This window comes from Lolium perenne, chromosome 3 (assembly GCF_019359855.2).
Source record: "Lolium perenne isolate Kyuss_39 chromosome 3, Kyuss_2.0, whole genome shotgun sequence".
NCBI classification, from domain to species: Eukaryota; Viridiplantae; Streptophyta; class Magnoliopsida; order Poales; family Poaceae; genus Lolium; species Lolium perenne.
Window position 1 is genome coordinate 247390148 of NC_067246.2, and position 16512 is coordinate 247406659.

General features: G+C 44.5%; 2 protein-coding genes across 3 annotated transcripts; both read right to left on the minus strand.

Moving 5' to 3' along the window:
* Nucleotides 1-520: 520 nt before the first annotated feature.
* LOC127344622 (DExH-box ATP-dependent RNA helicase DExH6) lies at nt 521-9160 on the minus strand. 2 transcript variants are annotated; one of them, XM_051370935.2, is made up of 16 exons: nt 9103-9143; nt 8841-9059; nt 8415-8505; nt 7955-8267; nt 7747-7821; nt 7282-7326; nt 6641-6731; nt 6480-6538; nt 5853-6014; nt 4997-5049; nt 4879-4912; nt 4199-4288; nt 3113-4114; nt 2351-2909; nt 1456-1922; nt 521-1353 (listed from the first exon to the last, which is right to left on the minus strand). In XM_051370935.2, exons 2-16 carry the CDS (start codon nt 8947-8949, stop codon nt 1009-1011), a joined length of 3495 nt encoding a protein of 1164 aa, XP_051226895.1. In that variant the 5' UTR covers nt 8950-9059; nt 9103-9143; the 3' UTR covers nt 521-1008. The 2 variants fall into 2 exon arrangements, with proteins under 2 accessions (XP_051226895.1, XP_051226894.1); XM_051370934.2 differs by having other exon boundaries at nt 8841-9160.
* A 1597-nt stretch (nt 9161-10757) lies between these two features.
* Nucleotides 10758-14396, minus strand: LOC127344623 (protein TUNICAMYCIN INDUCED 1). The gene is made up of 3 exons (XM_051370936.2): nt 14166-14396; nt 13732-14079; nt 10758-11829 (listed from the first exon to the last, which is right to left on the minus strand). The coding sequence occupies exons 1-3, from the start codon at nt 14283-14285 to the stop codon at nt 11050-11052; spliced, it is 1248 nt and encodes a 415-aa protein (XP_051226896.1). The 5' UTR covers nt 14286-14396; the 3' UTR covers nt 10758-11049.
* Between the last annotated feature and the right edge of the window lie 2116 nt (nt 14397-16512).

Here is a 16512-nt window from a genome sequence, read left to right on the forward strand (position 1 = left end):
TACTCTTCCCTGGTGTTTGCCCCCACGTGCTACACGTACGGTACGAGCGTAGCACGTTTGTACAACTTCCCCAGGGATGTACACTGCTGATCTCATCTTCCAATCTCAATTAAGGAGAGGCAGCCCGCGATGCCCATCCACCACGTCCGGACGCTGCGTTTCGACCATTTACTTGGTCGTTATCTGAAGGGCAGGTAGACAGGCGAAGAATTAAGCGCGTTCGCGACTTCAGGGAGTATGATGGTTCGGAATCGGAAGACCTCAACTTAGCAGAGCACGTTTCAGGAAACAATACCAAGGGATTACAAAAACCGACGGTCAAAGTTTATATTCGGAAAAATGTTCCATCCGAACACTACCGAGAACTTTCGAATAATTCGATTAACAAGTGTTCAGAAAACGTAAATATATCATCCATGTTCGAGCCACAAAACAGCAAAATAGTACAGACAATTGGAGTAGACCGCTAAAAGGTCAGAAACGACTCTGTCACCAGCTAGCAAGAATTTGCTCCGTAAAATAGTTCAGAACTTTGTGTTTTTCGTATTGAACTGTATCGACCTAGTTTCTCAAAAGGTGATCGGATGGACAAAAGTACAACCCACCCAATCTCCGAAATGCGCCTCCCTCCTGTGCTCATGTCATGGCACAAAGGTAGAGGATACAAGTAAGTACATTTCATACATGTCCTGAACAAGACGCTAGTAAATCCTAAATCTTAGAAACAACCACTGTGTACAGCACATAACCTAATTGGCTGCTCTCTGAAACGCAGATACACCATGGCACTAGATGGTAGTGCCGGCACGCAAAAGAGCAAGGTAGAGAGAGGTGAACAGAACAACAAGATGCACTGGTTTCTGGATTATGGTCTCTTCATCCATGCTTGCTTTCACATTTTGCTTTTAACTAGAGGAAAGCAAAATCTTTTGTCATTTTCAAACAAAGCTCTTTTCTTCAGAGACCCCAAGCGTGATATCCAGTACCAGTGGAAGTACATGAAACACACTATTGAGGCCTCCGGCGCCGAGCACTGTCACGCTGCCTTTTGGAAGATTGTGGTGCTGAAGGCCCTGGTACAGTTTTGCTGGGTAGACTATCACCAGCACTTGGGGGCAGAATATTCTCCGGAGAAAGATACTCGGCAAGTGGTGCGACTCTGTCCGTTAGCAATGACGTAAGGAAATCATTAGGTCGAATATAACCACCACCTCTCCTTTCTGCTGGCCTTGAATCAAAAGCACCGGTGTTACATTGAACCATAGCAGGCAAGCCATCATATGTCAAGATACATGCAATGGCATACATCGTTGCTCCAAGAGCAGGTGGGAGAACATCCTGCGGGTGTTGGACCTGTAGAAAACATGCTTTCATCAGGTGCAAGATAGAGAAAATTATAGCGCATTGGCAGCAGATTAAAATGGAAAATGCAGTTACATGGTAAATGATTCTTACTTTGAAAAGTATAGCAGATACTAGACGTTCTCTTAGGCAGTACATTTGAGCAACATCAAGAGCTGTCGCATGAAATCTGAGCCAGCGGTCAACAACAACTGAAACAGTGTTATCAGGAGAAGACATAATCACTTCATCCCCACTGGAACCTTCCTCTTCATCATTATCACCATCAGGTGGAGCAACAGCCATTTCGGAAGCAAGCAGAAGTAGTGGATATGACCCAACGACAGAACATTTCTTTATAGACAACGTCCCACCATCACCTCGAGTAATTTCATCATATATGACTAGCGGATATCCAGAAGATTTATTTAATGACAAGTTATAGTTTGCAGAAGACGGATGCAATCGAACTTTGGCACCACTTGCTGTTTCCACAACTGTACTCCTGGCATTTTTGCAAGGAGGAAGCAGCTTTCCAACCATGGGGTAAGCACCAGCCATAAGGACTGCGCTAATGATACCTAACATAGTTGCAAGGTAGTAAGTTCAAGAGAATAGTTTAAATTAAAACATAACAAGGCTTTTTTTACTGCCAAGATTGAAAAATAACTTATAAACCTACACACATTGAAAGTAGCTTTATAGGTAATGAATGCAAAATTCTCTTATTCCAGCTACACTTGTTACCATGAGTTTCCAAGTTGTAACTAGTACAAGGATCTATTCCCTATGTTTGGACACCACTAAAGTAACTACTGCAAGATTTTAATTCTTCAAACCAACATACGCAGTTTTCTATGTACAGAAAAACCTACGCGTAAGTGACAAATCTAATGACATACTGCTTATAGAATTAAACATTGTTCACATCTGAAAGTGTGAAATAGAAAGAAAGCAACCACAGCATATTACAGTGTTTCAGAATTTGTTTTCATACAAACTTACGTACCTGAAGCTTTAGCATTTAAGTTGCAGGCAGATGCTTCAGCAGGAAGAAATCCTCTTTGAGCTAGTTCATTCTGAAGCTGTTTTCGCATACTTGACAACATAGTCATGGTGTTTGAATTGACAAAATATTGTGAACAAAACAAAGCTTTTTGGCCCGTGTCTTTAGCACATCTCCAACAATCAAATGCTGCCACAACAGCAAGCTGGTCGCTAAATCCACCATATAATGAAGCAAGCTCGATTTTGGCTGCATCGGCTCTTTTTCTCTGATCTGGATCGACTGGAAGGACGAAAGGATCTCTATAATCTACTGCACATGCCAATGTCAATGCAGGATCAAGGCAGTTCATCAATATAGCAAACAGGAGCATCTTGCTTGTGGATGGATGAACCGGAAGAGAACCTAACTTTTCACCCAAATCTGTCAACTGTTCATCTTGTGTTAAAGCACCAAGATCCTGAAGCACAGTAATAGCATTTTTTACAGTCTCAGAAACTGGAGGATCCAAGGTCTTCTTTAGAAAGTCTGCTATTCTGCAGTTTGGATCAAGCAGTTTGATCTGCACCACAAAGACACATCGAACAGCTATCAGTAATAACATGATAAACTCGTTGGACCAAGCATTTGACTTGCGCCACAACTATTAAAGCATAAGGTACCTACCAGTACAAAATGATAATATTATTGCAGCCAAGTGAAACATTGAGGAGCATCAGCTTTTTCAGACATTAGGTACAACAAAAGTATAAGCTAGGCATATACCTGCAAACATAGTTCTTCAATTGGCATCCTATTAATTTCAGGAGTTTGGTATTCTTGCAGTGAAGCTGCTCGCAATCTAGAGTAAAGATGGTAGCAAGTTCCTGGCTGACAACGACCAGCACGCCCTTCACGCTGCCTTGCACTAGCTCGAGAAACCCAGGAAGTTTGAAGCGTGGACACACTATTATACGGATCATAACTTTTCTCTTTCATTCTTCCACTATCTATGACAAATACAACATCATCAATTGTTACTGCAGTCTCCGCTATGTTCGTTGAGAGAATAATTTTACGAACCCCAGCAGGTGGACGTTGGAAAACCTTTCTCTGCTCTGAAGATGGGATCATGGAATGGAGAGACAGCACATGGAATTTTGATGAATCCCGAAAGATGGAAGAAGCAAGTAACCTCTCTCTTGTTTTATTTATAGCTTCCCAACCAGGAAGGAAGATCAATACAGCTCCTTCACTTGAATCAGCACATAACTTTTTAAGCAAGCGTTCTATCAGCACAGTATCTATGTGCTCTGGACTGATAGTTGCTAAGTATTTATTAAGAAGATCATTCTCTTCAGGTGATTTTGCTGGAGTACAATCCATGTGTTTTTTTATTACTTCATAAACCTCTTTCTGATTCTCTTGCTGAGACCAATCTAATGCAGATTTTCCATCGTGATCACGTGCAGAACAATCCACACCAAATGATAGAAGCATGCAGACATCCCCAAGTTGACCTTTTCCAGCAAAAACCATCAAAGGTGTCACACCAGTTTCTGAATGTGAGTAGTTGAAGACTTCTGGGTTCTGCTCTACAGAAATAAGCTCAATGAGAGGATCAAATTCATCATTGACCAAAGCCATACTAATTACTTCATCCAGTGAGCTTTTGTACTCATCGGTTAACACAGTCTTCAGCTCCAGATCATCTGATGCGGGATGAAGATGATTATCATCTACAGATTGCAGAATAGAAAGCACATCCTCCAAATAGAAAGTTTTAACCTGTGGAAAATGCAGTTGTCAACAAAGCTTTAAGCTAAAAATCCAAGAGCCCCAGTCATAGAATGTAAATGTAGTGTTACTGACAGGGTAGGTATGGCCAGGGACTTCAATAACCGGGCATCCGTTGAAATACTGAGAAAAACGGTCAGCGTTGATTGTTGCACTCATGAGCACCTGTTAATTGCATCAGTGAATACTCTTGTAACCGGATGAAAAACACGCTCACTTGAGCTATGGCAATGGAATGTCATCCTAAGAACCAAGAGATGGATTTACAATACCAATACAAAAGGCACGAGCTAAGCTGTACAATTTTTATTTCAGCCATTCGCAGTGTTTCATCCAAATCCATGATTTGTCAACAATGGTTGACAAATATTAGTTCATCCATCGATCACTGCTACACTTATAGCCCCTTAATTATACTTATTGTCTTCATTATGTATACGCTAGAGTTGATCTTTTCTTGGTCAAATAATTTTCTTACGTGCTATTTTTTGTCAAGTATAAAAATAATTAGTTTTTCATCAGCAACTAACATGATATTCTTTTATTAATAAATTTTTCATATTATTACTCTTAAGGTGTTATATGAAAGTTTCATCTATTATTTTTACTACTCCATTTATGTTAGTCAAGACATGTCTTGCACATGCAAAAAATGCATGTCCAGTCTTTACGCAATAGTTGAGTAGCATAAAATAGTCTTGAGTAGGCCCTGACTACTTATGAGCATAATAAATTACAAAAGAGATACTTCTTACTATATGAAGATGCGGATACATCGGCAGCAAATCTCTGCATATAATTATTTGAAAAATATATTAGTGGATTACACATGCAATTTAAGTAATATGTGCACAATTTTCTTTGTAGCAATACCTCAGGATAGCTAACATGAAATCGGAATACCTATCCCTTTCATGGATTTCATCCTGAAGAGAAAATGAATATTTTTTAGCCAAAGAAAAAATGAATATTAACTCATATAGAAATATAGGACAACATAAAGCCCAACAAAAAATACACTGCCAGCATACGCTACCCAGAACAAATCCAGTAAAGTACTAATCTAATGAAAAGGCCAAGCACATTATGCACACAAGCTGCAGTTTTGCTGGCAACGATGTTGAAGGTTCTACATGAACAAGGAAGCATGATTTTTACAGATATTTTTAAAAGGCAGACACTGGCCAGATTATATGTGAAGCTCATAACAAGTTCTTTCATGGCTAGTTTACGATGAACTTGCCTCACTCTAATTATGAGGATCTACACACTTTCTTTTCAATAATAATACCATAAAGATGTTCATGTGTGGTATATGTTGGAAAATGGTGTAAAAACTGTACAAAGCAAATATCTTATTTGAAATGGAAAGTAACAAAAGTTTTGGTAAAAAAAAAACTTTTGTCACTGCTACTACCCCTGCACTATGTCTTCACAAAACTCTAGGTACTACATAGAAAGCGTTTATGTTAAATGCAGTTAAGCAAATTATAAGACCAATACAATGCAGTTTCGTGATATGAAATAACATGTTGCATCTAGATGCCAAAAACATTTATTGGTCCTGGTTAGAATACCAAGTTTCACAAAGTTAGATGCGGGTTGGCTAACTATTCGTCTCATCCTCTTGTAAATAAGTATGTACACACTCTTTTCAGTATTACCACATAAGGAAAGTATGCCATAACTCAAAAGGAAATGGTATGTAACAAGGTATTTCGAAGTTTACCACAATGATGTGTGTTATCTCCATAATGGGATCATCAAATGAGTGTGTCACATTTTGTGCTGTTTGAACGTTAGTTACTCTGCCTATCAACAGCCTCAAAAGAACACCATTAGTACAGAACATGATTGACGAATTCTTCCCTCCTTTTGACTCCAAACGTATCTATAATCAAATAATGAACAACATAATAAGAATAACATGGATGGAAAATTTACAGCTCCTAGAAAGATAGGCGAACTCCAAAGAAAAAAAAAGAACTAGGTGTTGAACGGAAAGAAAATGATGTTCACAAAAAGTCCCACTGTTCAATAAGGGGACGGGAGCTTATATATAGGGTGACCAACTTTGTAACTTCGCAGTTTGACCAACAAATGGCCAAGCAAAACATGCATGTGATCATCACACACACTAAGCAATCTAAATTTAATTTTAGAATGAACTTCTACATTATCATAATTGACATAATATTGTTACTGTAACTTTAATTGATTGTACTGCAGTGTAAACAAATGATGAAAGTTTAATATCATAGGCAATTTAAAATCAAACAGACAACTGCTTTGAAATGGCTAGGGTTAAGGCAATTAAATCTACGAATGTATCAGTGAATTCTAGAGAATTGTATACCTTGTACCCAACTGTGTTACCAACAGCCTCTCCTCTTTCAGCAGATATTCGTTCGGCAACTGCATCGGACACAGAACACAGAACAGCTTACATTGAGCCAATGGATAAACACTAAATTTGAAAAGCAATGGCCAATGACATAACGAAATTACTACAAATACCTGAAGTAGCTGATATCCGTCGCGGCTGAGTACATATGATCTTACATGATTCACCCTTGCCCCACACATAATCCAAGATATATTGAGGAACCTAAGTACAAACAGCATGATAAGTGAGAAACAAATGAAAGTATTACACCCACCAGTCATAATCAAGCAAGGCTGTTCTCGTCATTTCATATGCAGTTATGCACAAGAACAGAAAACTATGCATCAGTTGAATTTTAATTGAATCAACCTGTTAGAATAAAGATATTATTATATGAATAAAAACCAAGTAAAGTGCAGAAAGATGTGAAGATAGTATCTATAACATGTCACCTCAGACTGAATATGTTATCTACGATCTAAAGCCTGCTGTATTAATTTGCAGCCCACGGACTAGCATAGAAATGTTTTCTACTGATTATAAGAAAAATGGACGCATCATTTGAGTGGCATAAGACCATTCATCTCTTCATAAGAGCTACACATATCTAAAACATAAGATATTCCATATTTGCTGAAGCACATACAGTGTATATTGTTCATACGAGCATATAACAACAGTGAAAAAACAGTCAATGGGTTAGGCCAACAGACCAAGAATAACAGGCAGAACTTCTATAACAAATGCAGGAAGGGATCAGAACAACCGGCACCTGGGTAGTTTTACCGCAGCCTGTTTCTCCAGAAATAAGAACCACCTGGTAGAAAATACAAGAGGATCACATTGCCATCAGTTGATGCCAACAAAAATATTCCCTTAGCAAAGCTAGCAAATGTTAAAGCATATGAATAGATCAAAATAAAAAGCTAGTGTCAGGAAAATAATTGAAACAGATGCCCATCATTTTTGTGCCAGTCATCCTATAATTAATTGAAGCTGTGGTACAGAAAGCACTAGCACATTATCAGTAACTCTGGATTATAAGGATCTGAATTCCAGATAACTTAATATTAAACCTCCCCATGATGGGAAATGACATAACCAGCATCGACTTGATCCATGCATCACACTAAAGCTAGTGTGGAGCAACCTAATTTCCAAGTTGACTTACCTCTTTCAATAGTTCTGGAATACTGCATATTTAAATGCGATCAAGCTTCGGCACAATGAACATTACCTGGTGGTTTTCCAGAGTAGAACAAATGTGATCCTTGAAGGATGATATCGGAAGTTTGGATCTGTCTTCAGCGATCTGTACACATGTGTACAAACTCTCAGCACCCACTTAAAGATACTACATATGGCAGGTATAAAAGGTGGGAACTCTGGGATTGGCCAAAAAAAAGAGGGTGTTAAAAGAAAGATATCAAGCCAGAATATACAACCTTCCTCAGCTGTCCACTTGTGTTAGATGTAAGCATCTCAACCTTCTTTGCTATATCACGTCCGCTCATAGTTGGCCTGCGAAAGGCACCATCTCTTTTCCACGGAATTCTTGCAGCCTTCTTGCCAGATTTCTTGACGGCATCACCATTTAACTCAGCTTCATCGGGAGGATAATGCGTAAACAAATCTAGCAAAACCTGTGTTGCTTCTTTAGAAAATCCAAGTCTGCTAGGGCCTTCTGCAGGCTCCTGTGTGGATTTATTATTTTTACGTTGGTATTTGTAAATCCCAAGGCGTCGAGCATCCCCATTCCTACAGATAATGAATAGAATTCAGAACAAACACCGAATAAAAAGTTGCTACTACAAATATAGGTCAGCATGATGGTTGATTAGGAAGAGAAGATGGACCAAACATAGCTCTAGCTTAGCAAATCCGTTATAGTTAAAAGTTACTCACCCGGTACTTTTCGTTTTCAAGCCCATCTTTCTACACATTTGATGGATTGCGCCACGCTCTGCCTTGGATAGACTAGCATCGAATTTGTACACTGCACATTTAAAAATTGTAGATATTAATTTTTCTCTGCTGAAAGTAAAACACAGAAAAGGATATTATGCATGCTTCAATAGAAGAAAACAGAAGAGACCAGGCGTAAGGGACTAGATCGGGGATGGGTTTGAGATACTATGATATAAAAAAAAAAGAGCATGGGCCTCAACCCTAAGCTGGAACGTTTGAAACCCTAGCTCCCACCGACCCCGAAGGAACGGAACCCCTCGCTCCATCTCCTCGGAATCGCACCGAAATCAGCAGACCCCGCGCGCTAGGAAATGCGAAAATAATTGGAACACCCGATGTGGAAACAGAGCAGACGGCGCGAACCCTGTTCGTGGGAGGCCTTGAAGTCCCTGAGCACTGCCCTGAAGCGCAACATCTTCTCCTCCGGCAGGTCGGCGGGTGGAGGTCCGTCATTGGGCTTCTTCCGCCCCATCCCGTCGCGGAGCGGTGGTGCCTTGGCGGCGCGGCGGGTATTGCTTCGGCGGTTCCCCGCTGCGGTCGCTCTGGTGGTGGGGGCGATGGTGCGGTGGAGCGAGGGGAAACCTAGCCTAGGGCGTGGCGGTGGTGCGGTGGAGCGAGGGGAAACCTAGCCTAGGGCGTGGCGGTGGCGGTGGGGAGGAGCGGCCGGCGGAGAGAGATGGTATACGGGCCATGGTTAGTCGGTGAGAAGCGGGCCGTGGTGGGTAGAGGTGTAACGGGCCACGTGGTGGGTTGTTCAAAGGCTTTCAAGCGGGCCACTGCCACGGTTTCACTGTCACGGGAGAAGGCCGGAGAGGACCATCTCCACTCGCGTCCCCGCGTCACTCCAAAGTTATTCAGGGCTGGCGGCGCGGCTCAATATGCTGTCTGGCGTCCCGAATCTGTAACCCGCTTCACAGGGGACGTTTCGGATGTGTCGGACTGAGCGAGAAGCGAGACGGGGAGTGGCAGGCTAGATGCGTCATTGACCCATTAAAATTTAACTAGTCTCCTGCCACATCGCGTCGCCAGCAGCACATTTCTCTACCCTATCAAAAGATTGCACCCTCTCTCGCCAATTCATTTCTCCCACCCGCTGCCGCTACTCTCTACCAGTCATGGTGCAGACGGGCATAAAAAAACTGGCCAAGAAATCGGCCACCAAGCGACCGGGCAAGGAGGCATTGATGAAGGGGCCGAAGGCGCCCTTCGCGAAGCCGCGGAAAACGCCGGCGGCGAAGACGAAGCCGGGCGACTGGACCGAAGAAAGGTGGCAGGAAGACTGCCTACGGTGCAACTTGTCGACGTGGAGCGGTGGGTGGTGGAGCAGGCGAAGAAGACGACGACGGTGCTGCGCAACAGAAGGCCGCGCTGGCCGCGTATGTCGCTGCGACCGCCGCGAGCCCATGGAATTCTGCTAGTACACCTAGAGCTAGCGGCGGCAGCGGCACCAGCAGGCGCGTCTGCTAGTACACCTGCGCTGGCATAGACGTCAGCATCGGCATCAGCGACGGAACAGCCAGACCTAGCAGAGCATGACGAGTCCAGGATGAGATGCATCGTCGACGTCGTCGAACCCCTTCTTCTAAATTATGTTCAATTTGCACCCCGGTTTGTAATACGACCGCATCCAGTACTTTGATGCGACGACTTCAGCGGTAACAATCTTTTTGAAGGTGAACTATTCGAATTTATGTTTAGAGTGGTTTTAGCGAACGCGGCTGGAAACAAACGCGCATCAAACACGGCACGGAGAAACAACGTCCCCAAACGCCATGATCCGGCGTGTTTTGGGAGACGCAACTGGAGATGCTCTCAAGAAACAAAGGACGAGGCTGGAGGGATCTTGGGAGCAAGTACTGGTACTCTATAATCAAATCTTGGTGTGTTTGCTGAGCAAGAGCAAGTACTGGTACTCTACGATAAAATGTTGACGTGATTGCTGTTGCCCGTTCTCCTATGATCTATATGTTTCTCCGACAACAGCATCCACTTATTCGTGGATTCACGTTTGCAGATTCTCAGGGATTGCGAGCGTTCGATATTTAACCTGAACCAGGGTTCTAATTCAAAGTACCACTGCTACCACCTGTTCGCTCCGAAAGTGATCAAACTTTCCTGAGATCAATAATGAGACCAACCTGACAAGCTACCTTTTTCTCTTGATATGAGGTGCAAAGAGAAACATCTCTTGGTGGCAATCGAAACCTCGCCTCTATCTCACTTCAAGTTTAGTTGGAATTTCTAGTACTTCGAAACCACCCACAATGTTAATGCATGAAGTTGAAAAAAGAAAAACAGCATTGTGTAAAACTCGTGCAGAGGCTGGGAACTAAGCACTTTTGCTTTGAGTTTCGAGGAGGATTTATATACAGTTTGCTTATTTCTGCATTTCTACTGTGGGGGCTCATCATTCGTATTGGCAATTTACAGAGCTAGCCAGGATATAGAATACAAAGAGTATGATGTTAACGCAGAATGTCAGTAACAAGAAAGAAGCTTCTGCCGCTTGTGATCCTTTTTGCCATCTCCTGCTATAATAGTCAACCAAAGGAGCTTCCGGCACCTACAGATCTCACAGACTGAAATAAATAGGTGGCGGATTGACTGCCTCCATCTTTGATCTCGAGACATTCCCGTTGAGCATGCTCTCAGACATGGCCTCCTCGGCATGGAAAGGCTGCACCTGGGCAATCCTTTCGGGGATAGCCTGGCCCCGCTCCACACGGGCAAGAACTTCATAGTGCGCCCTCAGCTTCTTGGGCTTTGTTTTCCACTCGGGCAAATTAGACCAGTTTACCTCCCCATCAGCTACACTCTTCTCTACCGTGAAGCCCATTTTGACATATGTTTGTGCCGCCGCCCGTGCATTCAACAACTTGAATGTGCCCTTCTCACCTGCCTTCTTTGCGAGAACTGACGCCAACAGATCCTCAAGCCCCTGCAGGCTGCCATCTGATGCATTCAATGACAAGAGAGGCCACAATCCAGTGTTATGTGGTTCATCCTCATCATCGGTGGCAGCAGGGATTGCACGCGAGGAGAGCTCCACTTGACCTGGGGCCAACCTTTTGAGCTTCAGCTTGTCATTGGGAGACATAGAAGGAGTTGAGGATAGGGAGGTTGGACCCTCAATTCGCAGGGAGAGCAGGGGTTTCTGATTAGACCGAGCTGCACCACGTAGAGCTTGAGCGATGGAAAGCAAGCTTGACAGGCGACCCTTGTAAGTGGTACGGTTGAGAGGAAGTGGCAGTTCAAGGGGCAAACGGAGGCTCACTGCCCTGGCACCTTTTACTGTTACGACCGCACCATCAGCAAGAACAACTTTCTTCAGAGTTCCAGCTTCCACGTCATGCTGTACAGGAACACATGATTAGCATCTCATATTTGATAAGATAAAATTTAGAAAAAGGCATATATGAAAAACATTCAATAAGAAAGAATATTTGTAAACAGGCTGCACCATAATGGTTGACATGTATGGCAATGCCATATCAGTGGTCAGATGAACGGGTTCCATGGTATACCACGTGATAGCGAAATTAAGCAAGCAAAAACACAGTAGGTAAATGAACATTTTCTCGGAAAGCTCTTACGGATGATTTTTTTTTTGAAGGACTCTTACGGATGAAGTTCATAACCACATTGTGCAAAAAGAACCTTCAGAGTGAGGTTGGTAGGATATGCCCTGCTTCTAAGCTAACAGCATGTCTAACAGGCCCCTCAAAACGCGCCCACCCCATAAAATTCCGGCGGGATAGGGGGTGAGCGCAGTTTGGGCCGTCTAACAGGCCCCGTATTCGGGCCGATACGGCCCAGCAAAACCACACCGCCGCCCCCTACAAATACTGGGCGAAGTTGCGAGTGAGGGGACCCTAGCTCCGCCGTGCGCCGCCGCCTCCCCGCTAAGCTCCGGCGAGCAATTCCGCGCCACTCGCCTCCGCATTACCACCGCCACTCGCCATGTCCGTGCGCCGCAGCAGTTCTGCGTCGTCCGCGAGCGGATCGAAGCGATCCCGTTCGCCGGACACGCTCGAGGAGGCGTGGCGGCGCCAGTGCAAGCTGTCCGCCGCCGGGAGTCGGCACGCGGCGTGCAGGTAAGGCGACGCCCTGTACGTGCCGCCGTCGCTCCGCGAGTTCACGCCGGGCGGGCTCTGGTACAGGGCGGATCCGCGCCGCTCAAGCCGATGAGCGGCCCCGTCTTCGAGAAATGGCGCGCCGATTGGGAGATGAACCGCCGGTTGAAGGCGGCGTGGGCGGCGAGCACCAGCGGCGAAGGAGCGCCGCCAGCCGGCGAGGAGGCGGAGGAGGGGGAAGACCCCCTCTTCTTACAGGCGCTGTCCGCGTCCCTCAAGGACGATGCCGACAAGAAGAGGGCGGAGGAAGAAGAGAAGGAGGCGGCCATCGCCGCCGTGAAGGAGATGGAGGCGCGGGAGGCGGAGGAGAACGCGACCATCGTCGTCCTCGACGACTAGATAGGTTCGTAGAAGTCGCGATCCATTAGGATTGCGCAATTCTGTATGATCCGTATGTATGATCAACTATGAACTATGATGAACTAACGAACAAATTTCCCGGGGTTTGCAATTTGTTTGCAATTTTCAAATATACGGGATGAAATACTGGGTCTGCTAGACAGAATGATCTAGCTATTGAATGATCTAGCTATGAGCATTTTTTTGATACAGGGCCCTCTACTCGCGTTTTATGGGGCAGAAAAGTAGGGGGTCTGTTAGACATGCTCTAACATCTATCCCCTTAAAGTAGCCATGTTTGATGTTTTATTGTTTTAAGACAGCAAAGATATAATTTGGACACTGTTACCTGACCCCAAATCTATTTGGTTCATACTCAACCTAACCTTTGATCTTAGCTACTCCCTCCTGTCTTTTTTAATAAACTCAAATTTAGTATAAAGTTGTACTAAATCCGAGTCAATTTAAAAAAAACGGAGGGAGTACCTTTGGATGTTTGAGACGAGTACATTTATAATATTAAGCTAAACTTTCTGAGCTTAGATTCAGGTCATATTATCTGACATGAAGAATGATGACAAATATATATCACTATCTCTTAACCCCATACGGTTGTCCACATCTTAATGTCTAAGATTAAACTAGGATAATTAAAGGTAAGCATGCCCTGTCCCTTTTTGAAAAACCACTTCTCCTTTTCTGGAGATTTCAGGTGTTGGCAGAGAGGTCAATATACTACATTCACAAAGTACAGTATACGGCAAAAGGAAAAATGCTCTTACCGGCAAGGCGAGCCTGACATCGTCCCCGTCCTGGATCCAGAGCTCCATAGGCCCTGCGAGCTGGAAGGGCGGGAGCGTCGGCTCGAAGCTCCCTCGGGCGCCGCGTCCGATCTCGGCGAGCGCCGCCGTGTCGTCGGCGTCGGCCTGGGAGCGGAAGATGGGCAGGTCGACGAAGTCCCACCGGCTGACGTCCTCGAGCAGACGCACGGGCACGGCCTTCCTCCCGACCTCCATGTCGAACTCGTACGCCACCGCCTGCCCCACCAGCGCGTCCCTGACGTCGAACCCGGACACCTTGAGCTCCTCCGACTGGAGCCCCAGCCCCTTCACGATCGCGTCCCTCAGGTCCTGCACCGCAAGATCCGACACCGTCAGCTCCGATCGGGCCACAGTCAATCAAGCCGTGGGAGGAGAGATTCGGGGGGGGGACTCACGGAGATGGCCTTGGGGACGGGGGGCTTGGGCGCGGGGTCCAGGCCGCGCGACGAGCCGATCGCGAGGAGCAGCGCCAGGGGCAGCGCGAGGAATCGCCATCGGGCTCGAGCGGCGGCCATCGCTGCTCCTCCTCGTCGTCTCTCGTATCAATTCGGCCGGAATCCTTTCGCGAGGAAGATGGCAGATGAAACGGAATTTGACTGTGTTTATTTTGGGACTGAAAACTGTTTGAGAAGCTCCACGCGTCGGATCGTATGTATAGCTCGCGGGCCCGGGCAGTTGCGAACTTTCGAGAGCGCGGGCCCCGCTCTGGATTGGCCGATTAACGACGTGGAGGTACGTGTCACTGTCACGGACCAATCAGAGGAGAGAGCGTGGACGAGAGGTTCGACTTGGAGCCGGGCGGTAGGCGACCCCGCCGTACCGGGAACAGTTGGATTGGCCGGTGAGGCGCCGCCGTATCGGGAAGACTGTGTGACAACGAAGTGAGCGTGTTCCATAGTGTTTTCAGGTTTTTTTTTTTGCTTGCTCCTCTAGAAGACGGCGAAAATAAAGAGTGGATGCAAGTAAAGTGAGCATTCGTCGTATAAATTTGCAAATTCTGAAGAAATTCCTTTCGAATATGAACAATTACTATATCAATTCAAAAAAATGAGTGGGGGGCCGTGGCGAGCGCAAAAGTGGGTCCTCGCTTGCGAGCATCCTTAGGGCAATCTCCCCGATCTATAAAATGGTGGATTGGTTCAAAATATGTTGAACACGAAAAAAAATACGTATTGATGCTACAAATCAATTTTCATGAACAGTTTTGGATTCTGTGGAATATTTGAATGGCAATTTTTTGTCCCGTTTGAAGCTTTTTTGGCCGAATTTAGTCCAATTCCGCAATTGTTTGAGTGTTTCAAAATTCCTTCGGCGAGTAGCCTCGCGTGACTTTTGTGTTCATAGTTCTACATCTTCCAAGTATACTGTACGTTGTTGTAGATCTACTCGTTTACGAATGTCGAAACCGAAAACTTTGAGCACGAAAGTAGTATGAAATGGTGAGGTGAAGCTACTCTCCGAGAATTTTGAAATGGTGGACCGTGTGCAAAAATTTGAGTAAGCTCGTCCACAAATGACTCAAAAAGGAACACGAAACCGAATTTGAAACACTCGATGAAACGACGAACCGATGACGGGAATGGAATCACAACGTCGAGGCGAATCTCTTTCCATGTAGACTTTATCACGAATCGATGAACTATTAGGCAGATTAGAGGTGATTATGACTGAACTAGTTTAGTTAACCACTATCCTCCTCAACCTGCATACAACCGAACAAAGTGCTTCTAGTTTCTTCACTTGAGCCCAAGTAAAATTGTTGGCATCCAAACATAGTGATAAAGTTGGCCATTTCTCAAAAAAAAAAAAAAAAAAAGTTGGCCCAAAGCTTGTTTCCTCTCGTACGGTAACTATTAGGCCAAATTGCATGAAAGGTGAAGAAACGTGAAAAACCATGCGAGCAACCAATAAGACCCTATGTATGCACTAGCATATCAAACTTCTGAGTTGCAGTTATTTCACTAAAACTGTGTTTGTTGAATGCCAGCAGGCCTTCAGTTTCATATTGCCTATCATACTTTGATGTGATGTTCAGTAATCAAATTTGTTGCATTACTTGTGCAGTTTTCTACTTGGATTATCCATATACTTTGGATTGTGATTGATGTTGTAGATTACAGTTTATAATAAGCACAGAAAATAATGAAGATAAAGAAACCACCAAACACTGTGGTAATTCATCTCAAGCGCTTCAAGTACATAGAACAGCTTGGCCGCTATCATATCGAGTTGTTTTCCTACTGGAGCTTAAACTCATCAACACTCTCGACAATTCGGACTTGTAATATTCCCTTTTTGCCATGCTAGTTCATGTCGGAAGTGCGCCAAACCATGGCCACTACATCAGCTTGGTGAAGAGCCACAACCACTCGTTATTCTTCGATGACGAGAATCTTGAGATGACTGATGAGTCCATGGTATAGACATTATTTGGCTCAGCACATGAGTTCAGTGGTAACACGTAACAGCTACATACTCTTATATGAAAGCCTCACTAAAGCAAGCTGATGCCTTCTTCATCTCTCGTGATTAGTTACACAGTTTTCCTTTAGTAACCACACCTCCTGCTCTGGTTATATAGAGGATTCGGTGAATTAGAATAAGTTGAATGGTGCATTCAACTTTAGGTGTTATATATGGTGGATCCAGTGTTCAGCAATAAAGAAACTGTGAGGAGCGTCATGGAGGAGTACTAAAGCCGCACAAGCCAACAGTTTGTTTGTGTTGTGTTTCATTATTTCG